Raw genomic sequence first — 15,305 nt, 5'->3', positions numbered from 1 at the left:
TGTCACATAATAGACACCCAACAAATAACTTGATGAACACACGTATGAAAAGAAATCTTCCGAAAGAAAGAGAAAAAAATGTCCTGGGAACAGCACTTGTTTGTACTGCCCTGCCCTAGAACTTTCCTACAGTGTTTGCATTATGCTTACAACTGATTACTTCTTGCACCATCCCTGAGAGACGGCCAGAAATGGTACTGTGCTTCCTTTCCTGATGAGGCAGCAGAAGTCACTTAAGCCAACGTGATCTGCCCAAGGCCAATGTCAATATAGGGGGTGGGCTGAATTAAAGATGGTAGTCCTGGGTCCCGCATCCAGCCTCCTACAACTCGGCTAAAATTTACTCTGGATTCTCCACCATTTTGTTTTTGGTAATGGGAATGAAGAACATGGGATTTGGAGGCAGACAGACCTGGGTTTGAAGTCCAACACAGACAAATCACTCTTCCCCGTGCCATGCTGGCCAAGTACCTAACCTTTCTGAGCCTGTTTTGCCTAGAGGGAAATGCTGCTGCTTCCCCCTGGGTGAGGGGTAAGATGATCCCATATGCGGTGTGTGTGGACCATTGCAGACACTCTGAAAATATCAGCTCCCTCTTCTCCTTCCCAAAAGATACAAGACCAAGGCTTGTCAGCTACAACTCAAGACATTTTTCTTCTTTTCAGTGAAGCTCCATTAAAGGGAGACAGACAATAACATCTAGCTGTTCCCAAATTCTGGGATTTTATTTGCTGCTTCATGGCATTAATTTGAGGTCATCAGTGAACTTTTTTTTTAACAGTTTATTTATTTATTTTTTGAGAGAGAGAGCATGCATGCAAGCAGGGGAGGGGCAGAGAGAGAGTGAGAGAGAGGATCCCAAGCAGGCTCCACACTGTCAGCACAGAGCCCAACGTGGGGCTCAAACTCACAAACTGTGAGATCATGACCTGAGCTGAAATCGAAAGTCACACACTTAACCAACTGAGCCACCCAGGCGCCCCCATCAGGAAACATTTGATCTCAGCAACTCCACCGAGGGCCAGGACGATAGCCTCCAAAGGCAGGGGTCAGATCACCCCTCAGGCAAAACTCTTCAGAACCCTCCAGACCTGCAGCAAATCCTGTGCAGACCACAGCCCCACACAAGGTACTCACTTAGGCTACTCATCGTAGGGGATTATATCTAACAGGTAGCAAGTGCCAAAAGGGGTGTTGCTCTTCAACTTGATCCTCAGGTAGATCAAACGCTAGGAAAGCAGCAGAACCTGCTTGAGAAAAAGCACAGGATCCCACAGAACAGCCATCAATCACAGGACGGTGGCGCCGGAGGGCGGCTGGGTGGGAGTGGGGCTGTGGGAAACCTTTCTGATTCTCGTGAAGTACTAGGCCAGTCTCATTCCATCAACAGGTACTTAGGAAGCACATACTAGGTGCGTAACCCTGAAGTAGGCTCGGGGGGGCAAAGAATCAGGCGGTCTCTGCCCTGAGAGTCTTCTAATCGAATTGGTTCTTCCGCAGACCCTTAGGTGAACAGTTAGTCTTGTAATTCTTCATCTATGTAAGGTAGTAGCCAGTATATGGATGCATATATAGAGGTAGTGGAAGTCACTGCGCACACACACACACACACACACACACACGGACACAGACACACACAGCAGGGGCATGCACACCTACACATACACACACACACACCCTCAATATCCCTGTACTGCTAAATTATCTCCTTTACCCAGGCTTCAACTAGAATGTGCATCCAAGTACCCCTCTCACAGCTCTCCCTCCCTGGTTTCCCTCAATGTTTCTCTTGTCCCCTCCTTCCTCTTGATGACACGTTTTTGTTTTCCTAAGAGAAACTCCTGTTTGCTTTCCAAACTCTTCTCCTGTATCTCATATTACCGCCATGCAGGAGGAATTCTGGGCTTGTCCCACCCTCCTTTCTGGGTCAGGCTTCCCTCTCTGGCCACAGCCATTTCTGCGAGGCTTCACCCATCGTCTCTGGACTGGACCGAGCCTTGCCAACAGTCAGTCACTGGGTGTAGGGGCGGGGGGAGCAGAAGGAGAGGGCTCGAGGAGGGAGCTCCTCAGCTGAGAATCAGTCCAGACGCCGGCGAAGTTCTTCAGCACAGTCTGGCCACTTTGCCAAGAACAATAAAGCAACTCAAAACGACGCAGCTTCTGAAGACTCGAAGGCTCATTGGGAGGCCAGCCACACACCCAAGCTTCATCTGCTCAGAGCTGTATCCACATACACATTTCTACCTTAGCTAAATACTTGAGGAGATAGTTCTGGGGGAGCAAAAGAAAAATCCTAAGCCTGAGGAAATGGCACGTTCGAGAGCAAAGGTTTGGAGGCAGCCCAGAGTTCCCGAACAATAATTAATTAGCAGGAGAGAACAGCAGCTAAGAACTTCCTCTGATGTTCTTATTGAGCTCAGGGAAGGAGCTGGGGGAAGGAGACCCAGGCGATGATTACTAAGATGCTGAGATGTCACAAAGGTCCCAAGGGACTGGAGGAAGTCAAGGTGCAATAGAGAAAGAGAAAGAGCTCTCTATGGAGACTGTTCTCATTTGCAAAAGACCGTTTTTGTCACATTCTTTTTGCAAGTTAGCACCTGTTAACACCAGGCACAAGGCAGGGACCGGAAGGAATGGAAATATGAAAGCTATGGCTTTGTTGATGGGCCAGAAGTGGAGAGCGGCCCGGAACATGAGATGCCGTTGCTCGCAGCGATTAGCACCACTAGCTGTCCCCATCACCCTTCGGAAAGCAATCTGAACCGTGGGGTGGCATCTGTGTTAAACAGAGGGGTTGCTATCCCCTCCTAGTGGCCTTCTATTTGCTTGAAATAAACAGCACTATTTCAAATCGATAAAGCCTTTGTTCGTTTATTCTGTATCGTCTGACTCCCCAGCCTCAGCCCATTAGAACTGGCAACTGCTTCAGAGCAAAGGGCACGTGTGCCCTTTCCACTCCCGGACCCTTGGCATCAGAACACCACCTGGCACACAGATGGCACTCAGTGGAAGAACACTACATGAATGAACCGAAAGAATGCTTTTAGGAACTGAGGAGGACATTTTCCAGGCCTAGCAAGGATTGCTTTTAACACTCAAACTTGTTTTGTAAATCTGAATGGGGATACTGCGGTAAGCAGGTGCATAAAGATGCACGCTTCGTGAACAGGTTCTTCTGGAGAAAGAAAGCTTTTAAAAAGCGCCAAAAAACCATTAGCCAGGTGGCCTGATGATATACAGGGGAATGCTGTGAAATGATAATAGGTCATCCCTGTGGCAGCCGGGAGCGTAGAGGAAGAGGGAAGAGGCGAGTGGATACTGCCTGAGCAAGATACTGAAAATGCAGGAAGTTCAGCCCAGAGTAAGACCAGCTAGAAGAGGTAGTATGTCGAAGGCCGTGGAGGGTTTAGGAAGAAACGATGATCATTGAGCAGATTCACAGCTGAGAGCTGTGTTGGTATGAGATAGCTCTGCAGACAGAAACTTCAATCAGAGGTAAACTTGTAAACTCACATTGCAGATAGAAAACCTTTGCCCCGGCTTTTGAGGAACTCAAGATGTCCGGTGGCTGGTGAGGTCTCGGGACACAGAGACCACTGATGCACTTCAGCAACTGTCCGAACACTCAGAACTGAAGCTGTCTGCTCCCTGATCTCCCTTGGGAAGTAGTTACAACATAGCCATTGCTCATTGAATTGTGACAACAATCCCCCGCGGATGGCTTAGCCATGGGTGCCACCTGTCCCCGGAGCTGTGCTGGTCAGGTGTGTGTATAGGTCCTCACTCCCTCCACACCCAGGGTGGGCTCCACGGTGTGTGTGTGTGTGTGTGTGTGTGTGTGTGTGTGTGTGGTGTGGGAACTGTTTCCCTTGGCTATCTCAGAGTCTCCGTTCTCATCTGTAAACTGGAGACAGTGTCAAGATTTTAGAGTCATTGTGAGGATTAAGTGAAATAGTATAACAAAGTGCCTAGTATCCTATGCCTGCCTGCAAGGTTGCTATCACAGGCCTAAGGAAGACTAAGCACAACGTAACGGCTTTAAATTCTTATGTTCCATAACCGGAATTCACCGCTGCTGGTTAGCATGCAAAATGGTATGACCACTTTGGAAAACTATTTGTCAGTATCGATAAAAGTCGAATATATCCCCATCCTATGAGCCAGCAATTCTACCCCTAGGTATATACTGAAAAGAAAGGAATGTCCACCCAAAGGCATGCACAAGAATGTTAGTAGCTGCATTGTTCACAATAGGGCCAAACCGGAAACAACTCTGATGTCCTTCAAGCACAATGGTTACATTCATAGAATGGAATAGACATAACAATGAAAATGAGGAAATCTTTGCAACTCACAATACCATAGATGACACTCACTAGCATAGTGTTGAACAAAAGAAGCCAGACCCAAGGTCCCAAGAAGGGACCGTATGATTCCATTTATAAAAGTCTAAAACATAAACAAAACTGGTCTATAATGCTAGATGTCAGAAGAGTGGTTAGGTTGCAGGGGTGAACAGTGATTGGCACATCCCAGTCACCATGGTGAGGAGTGCAAGGGATATTTCTGGGGTAGCGATAATGTTCTATGTTTTCATATGGATGATGGTACACGGGTGTGGCATCTTATAAAAGTTCATTGCACTTATGACTGACTTGGGCGTTTTTCTGATGTATGTTACACGTGGTAGATAGCATTATTTTCCTTAATCCTTTGCTGTCTCTCCCCTAGGGACAGTGTATACTTCCTCGCCCTATTGATGTTGGGCTTGTCCATGTGACCTGTTTGGGCCAATAGGAGATTAGGTGGCATGATATGAGCAGAGACAGGAAAAGTGTTCCAGAAGTTTGGTTTGGCCCTCTCGGTTTCCTCCCATAGTCATGAGAAGATATAGCTCAGAGAGCTGCTGCATTTGTGGCCTGCTTCCCAAAATTATATATACATGGGACAGATTAAGCTACACCCGGAGCCTGGAGCCTGAAGTGAGGCCTAGCCGTTCAAGTTGCATGCAAGAGGAAAAAAATTATCGTCTGAAGCTCCTGGACACTGATATGCTGTGGTGTGCAGCATTACTGTGGCAATAGCTGACTGACACCTTATTCTTCAATAAAAAAGTCCTTTGCCATCTCTATGCTCCATCTTTATAATAGTCACCTGTTTTAATTTAAAGTCCCTGGCACCCACCTCCAGCACGTATATGAACTATTTATGTCCTAAGTCAAATGAGCTGTTTCCTTTTCTGTAAACTGGGGATGATGCTTACTTTACGGTGCTCTTGGGAGGATTTAATGCACCAGCAGACCTAAAAGCACTTTGCAAACTGCAGAGCACAATTTTAAAGTGATGAATTCTGGGGCCAGGAACCAAGTGTGTGGATCATGCCACACACCAGGCAAAGCTGCTTCCCGCCTGCCGCGACCGTCTGGACTCAAAGGGCGAGGGCACATGCGTTGGGAGGAAGCTAGGGAACCAAAGTCAGGGCCAGCACCAGAGCAGTCACCGAGCTTCTGTGGGGCCTCCCCTTGGGGGAGGCACTGGTTAGTAGGTCTCTGGCAGACCAGCTCACAGGGCGCCTGTGTTGCTCAGTTGGTTAAGCATCTGACTCTTGATTTCAGCTCAGGTCATGATCTCACTGTTCGTGAGATCCAAGCCCCACATGGGACTCTGTGCTGACAGTGTGGAGCCTGCTTGGGATCCTGTCTCTCTCTCTCTCTCTCTCTGCCCCTCCCACACTTGAGTGCACTCTCTTGCTCTCTCTCAAAATAAATAAACTTAAAAAAAATTGCTATTAGAAGGTCAGCTCATGCACAGGCCAAGTAGGCAAAACAGGAACACAGGAAGGCCAACCTCAAGTCTAGCTCCCCCACCCATGTCTTTCTACAGTGTCTGAAGAGACACCATTGGTGTTCCATTCCACCAGGTTGCAGTGCTGTGTGCCTAGCCATCCCCTGCTAAGCCTTGCTGCCTTCCTTATGGCACTTCTCAGTTTACAAAGAGCAGGCCCCGCTGTTCTCTCGTTTTGGAATTATTTCTGTTGTGTGGATAAGGAACCCGAGACTCTGAGAGATTAAGTGGTTCCTGCCAGGCCACTTAGTTAATGAGCATCAGAGCTGCATTTGCAACAGGTTTTCTAACCAAGGGTTAAAGAGGTAACTCACTCATGTGAGCAAGAATTCTATCATCAGAGGACCGGCTGCAGCCTCAGAAAACAGGTGGCACCAGTCTGAGGGCTAGGACCAGTACGTTTTGACAGGGGAGGTGGGATTGGGTTTGGAAAATCAGCATCCAGTGAGCAGTGGACTCTGAGGAGGGTGGGGCATGGGGAAGAGGAGGGGGTGAGGGAGGAAGGGAGTAAGAGGAGAAGGCCCCCCCCTACTCCCTCCACCCCGCTCCCCCACCCCGGAGGCTGCCGTGGGCCTTTTAAGGGCATTCTTTCCCCTGGGAGGAGCTAGTGCCAGCAGGGGGAGCACGTCCCAACAAGAGCTCTGGGAGCAAGGGAAGAATCCAAAGGATGCCAGCTGGCTCAGGGATGCCATAGTCAGACACTAATAGTCTGCGGTAATGCCACCACCATATTCTGCAGTGACAGACCCCCTTGGGGACGCTCCCACTGCCTGCCTGGTGAAAGGGTGTGCGGTAAAATGTCTGGCTCGCCTCCTACCACACCGGTTTTCTCTCTCCTTCCCTGTCTACCCTGAGCCCTGCCAACTGCCTGGCCTAAGACTGGTTACAGGAACCAGTACAGCCCCCAGTGTCAACACGGTGAGAGCTGTGGTGAAGAGGAGATCCCGAGCAAAGCTGTATTTAAACACACGTTTTTTTCTTGAGAGTGCAGCTAGCAAGGGCCCATTTCCCCTGATTCAAAAAAAAACACAGCAACCCTCAAGGCAGGGAGTAGGGTGGAGTGGGGTCCTGCTATTTTCTTTGCAACAATATTCACACGGGGGGCATGGAGAATTTCTACTAGCAAGGGGGGCCGTCACTGCTCCTTCCCTGGGTACCATCTCAGTGTGGCCCAGGCCTGAAGCAAGCTTCTCCCCTTTCTCTGGTCCCAAGTGGGTTCTGTGGCTGTCACCTACCTCCGTGGTCCGCAGGCCATTCTGTTTCTGGGTCAGAGGGCCTGAGGTGAGGCTCTGGGGATTCGGGCACTGGGTCCCACAGCTCATCCTCTTCTCTGGGTTGGATATTCCACCTGGGGCTGTCGATCGGGGCACGCCGTTGGAGGACAGTCCATCTTCCAGCACACCTTGGGGAGAGAAGCAGAGGATGACCCGTGACAGCTGCTGTAAACAGGCCCCAAGAGTGTGGGGGGGAAAAAAGCCGCAAAGAAGAAAATAAGTCCTCAGAATCCCACCATGCAGAGCTACCGTTTTCTAAAAGAATGTGTGTGTGTGTGTTAGCAAAAACGAGACTTTAAAATAATTTTGTAACCTGAAACGTTTAGTTAACAATCCATCAATCGCATTTTTCCATGCAATTAAGTGTTCCGCCATAGTAGTTTTCACACACTGAGTCTGCCATCGTGTGGATGTGTTTTCACGTATGTATGTATGTATGCACTTATTTATTTATTTTAAGGAAGCTCTATGCCCAACATGGGGCTTGAACTCATGACCCCAAGATCAAGAGTCCGGACGATCAACCAACTGAGCCAGCCAGGTGCCCCTGTATCACCATTTATTCAATCCCCTCTAGTTGGGTTATTTGTTTTCACAATAAATGTTACTGTGGTTGAAATTCCTTGGGGTTAAAGCTTTATTCTTAATTATTTCCTTAGTATAAATCCTACAAGTGGCATTACTGGTTATACAGAGTTTTGTTTTTTTTTTTTTTAACTTAATTCCATCTCAAGACGTTGGACTGAGCATGTGTTCCTTCCGTGACAAATGCCAAGAAATGATAGAGTGAGGTTTAAATAAATAGCCTCACTGAGAAGCAAGAGGGCTACATCGAGGAATTCATGGATGGAGAGTATCTGATTGAAAAGAGAAAAGGTGGTCCGGGAAGCACGAGGGAGAGATACCAGGTGGGAGACAAGAGGCCAGGGGAGGCTCTGTAACAGCCACAGAAAGGCCAGCGGCAACCAGCCGAGGCCAGTCAGCGATGACAGAGCAGGCTGTGAGGTGGGATATAATAAGAAATACATATGTGGTCTTTTTCCCCAGTTCCTGGCATCGAGCTCCTAAAACCCTGGTAATCTCCTGCGTGCCAGGGGTGATAGGAGGATCTTTTGTCACAACATTGGGTCTTTGCCCCAGTTCATGACACAGAGCTCCTAGATCCCTTGGAATTCTGTGAGTGACAGGAGATAGGAGCACCATCTGTTCTAATGAAGCAACTCTTGGAGGTCCCCTTGACAGCTTCAGGATAGGGGCTGCTTGCCAGAAAGATCTAATCTTGACTAGGCGCTCGGAACTCCAAATTGAAACAGCCTACCAAACATTTGGCAAGACAAATACAAAGAAAAACCCAACCCAGACAGAGCTGAGTGAAACTTCAAACACCATTATTTAACGAGAAAAGCTTCAGAAGAGGGGGAAAAAAATGAAAAAAACGAAACAAGAATGAGATTAACATTACACTTTTTTTTGGAAGTTTATTTATTTATTTTGGGAGGGGAGGGGCAGAGAAAGAGGGAGAGAAAGCCTGTTAGTGTGGGGCCTGAACCCACAAACCACGAGATTACGACCCAAGTAGAAATCAAAAGTTGGATGCTTAACCAACTGAGCCACCCAGGCGCCCCAACATTAGACTTACTATCAACTACCAGGGGATGTAAGAAAATATGAAACGGTGTCTTCAAGATTTCAAAGGATTTGCACATTTTAAAGTCTTTTGTGATGCATTGCCAGATTTACCTCTATGAATTTTTCTCTAATTACCCTACTGCCCTCTGCCAACAGTATATGAAATGGCAATGTTACTCAAACCCTCACAAAACAGGGGCGCCTGGGTGGCTCAGTCGGTTAAGCGGCCGACTTCAGCTCAGGTCATGATCTCGCGGTCCGTGAGTTCGAGCCCCGCGTTGGGCTCTGTGCTGACAGCTCATAGCCTGGAGCCTGTTTCAGATTCTGTGTCTCCCTCTCGCTGACCCTCCCCTGTTCATGCTCTGTCTCTCTCTGTCTCAAAAATAAATAAAACGTTAAAAAAAAAAATTAAAAAAAAACCCCTCACAAAACACTGAATATTTTCATTCTTTTTTTTTTCTCATCTTTGCCAACTTAAGAGGCAAAATAAAGTATCTCATTGCTTGGATTCACACTTCTTGATTTAGTAGAGATACCATATTTATTTGTGTGCCTATTGGCTAATTGTGTGTGTGTGTGTGTGTGTGTGTGTGTGTGTGTGTGTTTTAATTGTCAAGTCATTTGCCTATCTTTCTTTTGGGGTGTTAGCCTGGGTTCGCTTTTAATCACACTTAAGAAAAACCAAAAAATCCTTTCCTAGATTGTTGAGAAATTATTTGCCAAGAAGCACACATCAGAAGCACAGTTTATTTGGCACACAATGAGAGGGAGGGCTGGTTGACTAGGCAGAGCTGATGAGGCCACAGTCCCATCAAACCTGAGGAAGCAGGGATCCAAAGAACACATACGTACATCCACATGTCACCCACTTGCTCTACAAAAACCCAAGAGGCCCTCAGCTGTGGCCATGGGATAGAAATCAGAATTCGAAACATTGAAAGTCACAATAGAAAATGGTTGCTAGAGTTTCCTGACTGGCAGGCTGTAGGACGAGGGGGCCCTGTGGATGTGTTCCAGATGTGCAGAGAAATGGATTCTTGCCCCAAATCCTTGTGGCCCCTTCCTCCATCAGCTGGCAGCCTATTCCCCTTCTCTTTCCATACCCCCTTCCATCCTATACCAAAAGGGCCTCAGACGCATGCGTATGGACACCCCAAGCACACGTATTCAATCTCCATCTCTACTGCTGTCTGTGAGCAGCTGCCCCTTGGCCCAGGGGAGTGAATGAATCAGGAGAAGAGGCCCATGAAAACCTGGAAGCAGGCTCGGTGTGATTTGGGCTGGTAATCCCAGAGTCTCAGCACCCATAGAATAATCTAGAACAGAGCTTCTCCGTGTGATCCAGGGAACAAACTGTTGTTACTGGTCTGCTGTGCCTTAAGTATATAAACTGAATGCAAGCATTTAGAAATTTCTGTTGCTGGGAACATCTGACGGTGACTGAACTTCTCTGACTTAATGGCGGATGGACCAGTTCTAGGGCTGTCGGATTCACACGGTGAGTCCCAAGTGGTGTGAGCTATGTATTAGTCATGCACAGTGAGACCACACATTTGTTTGTATTGGACTGGGGGAGGGAAAGCAACTGATGCTGAAGAAGGGCTGCGGGCTTTGGCAGGTATGTCCCCTTGGCCCCTGGATAACTTACCCTGTTATCTAGGAAAGAGTGGGGCCAAGTGGGGTGGGGCAGAAAAGGGAACACAAGACCAAGGCAGAGACCCCATCTACCTAAGTCTAGGGTGGAACTGCCTTCAGCTCTTGAGGCACCTGAGTGGGACTCAAGGCTAGCCAGTACTACCTTGGCTGTTTATGACAGTGGGATATACAAATGTTACCATTTTCAGGGGGCGTGGGTGGCTCAGTCAAGCATCCGACTTCGACTCAGGTCATGATCTCATGGTCTGTGGGCTCGAGCCCAGCATCGGGCTCTGTGCTGATAGCTCAGAGCCTGAAGCCTTCTTCGGATTCTGTGTCTCCCTCTTTCTGCCATACCCCTGCTCATGTTCTGTCTCTGTCTCTCTCTCTCTCTCTCAAAAATAAGTAAACTTAAAAAAATTTTTAAAAATGTTACCATTTTCTATGTTGTTCATGACCTGGTATCTGGGTTGAGGGTACATAAGAGCATCCATTGAACGCAGTATGGTGCTTCCAGCCTGTGTGGGGATGGCCACCCTCTTATCTAACACCTTCAGGACATGTTTCTGACCCCATACTCCTGGTCAGGCCCTTGTGGGACTTAGAGGCCCTGGAACATGGCTCCCTTCCTTCTCCCCCCGACAATGCAACCCAGTTGCTAACCCAGGAGGAGGAGGTTAAGGCAGAAAAAGGAGGCTGAGGGCACCAGGGGCCAAGAGCAGGTGGTGGAGAACACATCCGAGGGAGGCAGATAGACAACAGGAAGTGGACCCAAGCATGAGTCAGAGCTCCAAGCCCCTGGCACGAGCTCCACTGTTCTATAGGATTTCACTTACAAACCACAGAATAAAAGATAAAATTATTACAAATTTCCAGAACGCTGAAGAGCATTAAATCCTAAGCACAGAATCCCTTCTGAGCTTGGTAGACCCTGAAGCCGGTCCTGCCAATACTTAAAGATCACGGCAGAGCTGCTGTGGCCGAGATACAAACGGCCACTCCTTCCCTCTCAGCAGCTCCCCCACTCCCCGGGCATCTCAGCAGAGGCTCGAAAACCATTCATTTGGTCCAGTGTTTGCAGTTTTTATTGATGGCTGATCAAAAATTAGAACTCCGGTTTCTTAATCCCCAATCCAAGGACTTCCTCATTGATTAAATAGGAATAACAATTCCTACTTCATAGGCTGTTGTAAGGATGAAATAAGATAACATATACAAAGGTTCCCACATGTTTGGCACATACATTGTACTTATTATTATTCATGGTCCAACCCCAGCTGTCTTGTCTCCTCCCGGTGCCCCTCTCCGTTAGCCACATTAATTACATACTTGATTATGAGCCATACAATTGGCACCTGTTAAGTGCTAAAGGACTGGCCCACTGAGCCTGGTAACTAAGCAGAGAAGCTCTGATGACAAGTAGAAAAACAGGGCGAGGCTTTAGGACTGCATTGCTAATAGTGAGCGGGGATCATCTGCCTGGTGTGGTCAAGATGTCACCGCAGGAATATGGGGCCATTTACTGTTACTTTTGCCTGCAATAAACCAGGTGATTTTGCTGCATGAATTTAATTTAAAGTGCATTTTCTAGTTCCAAAAATAACAGAATCAATGTTGGAAAATTTGTAAACTACAGAAAAGCACAAAGGAAGAATGATTTCCATCCCATCACCCAGAGCTATCCCCTGTTAACAAGGTGATACATATCCTTCTGGCAGATGCTATCGGTGCCCACCCAGGTCCACCCACCCGGTCCCTGCATCCATCCCCTAGCTGTGGTGGATGTTGGTGGCTAACGGCTCTTGGCTGCCCTCTTCTCCTAAGGCTTGTCCTTGACCGAAGGACCAAGCCCCCTTGACCAAGCCCCCTTACCAGGAGAGGCCTGGCCAGTTATATCAGGTAAATTCCACGGCCAATAATCAACTAAAAGTGTTCGTCAGTGTGTGTGTGGGTACAACAGTCCAGCCCCCTTGCCTCTGAGCTAGACAATTTCTGTCCCTTTGCTCCAAAGCAACCCATTGGATCAGGTTGAGACTAGACTAATCCTGAAACCACATCTCTGCCCAGCTCCTTCCCCTGGCCCATCCTTCTTCTCTTGTTCTCTCCCTCACACGGTTCTCCTTGGAGCAGTGTCTCCAGCAGTCACTTGCATAAAATTCCCATCTCAGGCTCTGCTTCTAGAGAACCTAGGACAGTGGACATGCCCTGCATGCTGGATACATTCCTTCTGCCCTTCCACCCTCACTCTCCCCTCCTCCCCTCCCTGTTCCATGTCCCAGGACACTGTCCTGAATGAACCACATCAACAAGGCTCCCTGGTCCACTGGCTTCTAGTGGGGTTTGCCAATGGGCACTGCTAGCTACTGAGTGGAGGGGGTCTGCAGCAACACACTGAGGTCGGGTGTTTGTTCCCCTAGATCCCCTACGTAGGGTAGCCATGGGTGCACTGTGTCCTTTATTACACTCCTCCACCAGGAAAAGGTACAGAACCAAAAAAAGCCAGAGAGACTGTGCCAGCAGGAGGTTCTTGATGACTTCAGGGAAGGCTAAGAGTGGTGGGAACAGAGGACAGATGGCAAGTTGTTGAGTAGGAAGTTACAGATGCTGCCTCAGTCGGGGTTCTCAGCTACAAGCAACAGAAATGGACTCCAGTGAATTAAAGTAGGAAAGTGATTCATGTAAATGATCTGAGAGGCTCTCAGACTTTCCGGGAGGGTTGGAGGTTGAGGCCCAGAGGCTATCTATCCAGGCACAGTGTCCCACATCTCTCCACGGAGCTTGTCCTACCAAGCCCTATACCCTGGAAACTGGCCTCAGCATTGCTGCCGCACTTATACTAAAAAAAATTACGGTTGTTTTTCTGAAATTCAAGTTTAATTGGGTGTCCTGAATTTTATCTGGCAACCCTACGGGGCGCCAAGTGTCCCAAGCAGGGGGACATTGTTGTGAAAGCTGCTACTGTCGTAGACCCTGAGCTGCCCTACTCCATGCCAGCCCTCTCAAGCCTGAAAGATGGGAGAGTGACTCTTATTTTACGGCAAAGGAAACTGAAGCTTAACACAGGTTCTGTAAATTTCCAAAGCTTGTGATCTGAGCAAGTATTCACATATCCTTCAAAGAAAACCCCCCAAGTAAGCAGTTCTCAAATTTTAGTGGGCATGAGACCCACCCGAGGCGTCTGTTAAAATGCAGATCCCTACGTCTAACCTCCAGAAGTTCTGATTCAGTAGGGACCCAGGCATATGCATTTTAACAAGTTCCCTCCACTCTGCCCATTGCCAGTGATGCTGAGACCTGGAGTTCTAAGACTGCACTTTTAGCCTCCTGACGTGGAGATTGATGCTCATGCCAGTCTTGAGGGTTACAAGCAAAATGCCCATCTATATTTCCCCTGTGAGCTCTACAGTAGTAAATTGAGGGACATCTGTGTGCCCCTAGGGTATGTCTTTTTTTTCACATCCTTCACAAAATTTTCATTCCATCCAGAAGACAAGCCAAATCACCAATTTTGCCAAAAGATGGGAAACAGCTGTGTCCAAAGCTTGCTGACAAATTCCAACCAATGACTTCCTGCCAGTTTCATGCTATTTGAGAAGTGAATCTGGGAGGGAGGTGGCACATAGAAATTAAAATGATAGCTGGAAGCCATGCGGAGAACAGGACAAGGGGCAACTCTTCTTTAACCCAAGCACCTGGCTTTCTTTGGTGAAGGTGATCACAGGGTCCAAAATCATTGGAATCACCTGCGAGTCATCTCCTCGATGACTAAAAACCAAAGCAAGACACTCCTAGTCTATTTGGGAAGAATCTCCTAAAGTCACATCAGATGAAATTCTGGCTCATCAAACACTGCCTGGGCTCAGGCCGTGAACGCATGGCTGATGATAATTTTGTCTGAACTGAGGTATGTATTAAATAAACCGCAACTATCCAGCCACTCAGAATTTATCTCCTTATTCTTCGAAATGAACCAAAATGGAGAGGTGTTTGTCATTTCTTCAATCTGATGAGTAATTTTTGGGTACACGCTGCGTGTAAGACATTGACATGTGGCTTTTTGTAAGGCTAATATAAGGAAAACCTTTAAAATGATGAGCGACTGTTACGTTTATTGTCAACTGATTTTGAACAAGGCTGTCAAGACTATTTAATGGGGAAACAGTTTTATCAACCAGTGTGTGGTGACATCTGGATATCTACACTTGAAAGAATGAAATTGGACACCTACCTCACACCATGTACTAAAGTTATCCCAAAATGAATAAAGAATCTAAATGTAATTGCTAAAACTATAAAACTCTTAAAAGAAAACATAGGCATAAATCTTCATGACTTTGGATTAAGCAACGGTCTCTTAAAAATGATCCCAGAAGCACAAGCAACAATAACAAAAAAAAAATAGATAAATTGGATGTCATAAAATTTAAAACATCTGTGCTTCAAAGGGCATCATAAAGAAAGCGAAAGACAGTTCACAAAACCGGAGGAAAGTTTTGCGAATTTATATCTGATAAGGGACAAATAACCAAATAAAAACACATGTAAAGGATGTGAATAGATATTTCTCCAAAAAAGATAAGCAAATGGCCAATAAGCACGTGAAAAGATGTTCAACATCGCCAGCTATCAGGGAAATACAAATCAAAACCATGAGCTACCCCCTCATACCCACTGGAATGGCTATCACAGAAAAAGGCAGATAAAAAGAAGAAAAGAAAAAGAAAAAGGCAGATAATAACAAGTGTTGGCGAAGATGTGGAGAATTTGGAACCTTTAAACACTGCTGGTAAAAGAGTGCAGCCACTTTAGAAGTCAGTCTGGTAGCTCCTCCGAAGGCCAGACATATGATCCAGAAATTCCACTCCTAGGTATATACCCAAGAGAAATGAGAACCCACATTTACACAAAGACTTGTAGAAGAG

At 47.2% G+C, this 15,305-nt stretch overlaps 1 protein-coding gene across 1 annotated transcript in view; it reads right to left on the bottom strand.

The window, feature by feature from the left end:
* The window catches only part of BAALC (BAALC binder of MAP3K1 and KLF4), an 84,562-nt gene that overhangs the window by 7,537 nt on the left and 61,720 nt on the right, over positions 1-15,305 (bottom strand). Inside the window, exon 2 of the mRNA XM_060611063.3 lies at positions 7,081-7,247. Coding sequence (XP_060467046.1) covers positions 7,081-7,247 — 167 coding nt within the window. The remainder of the gene's footprint in view (positions 1-7,080; positions 7,248-15,305) is intronic.

Source organism: Panthera onca, chromosome F2, assembly GCF_046562875.1.
Source record: "Panthera onca isolate mPanOnc1 chromosome F2, mPanOnc1 haplotype 2, whole genome shotgun sequence".
Lineage (NCBI taxonomy): Eukaryota > Metazoa > Chordata > Mammalia > Carnivora > Felidae > Panthera > Panthera onca.
The sequence above is the reverse complement of the archived record's forward strand: the minus strand, read 5'-3'. Positions and strand labels throughout refer to the sequence as shown.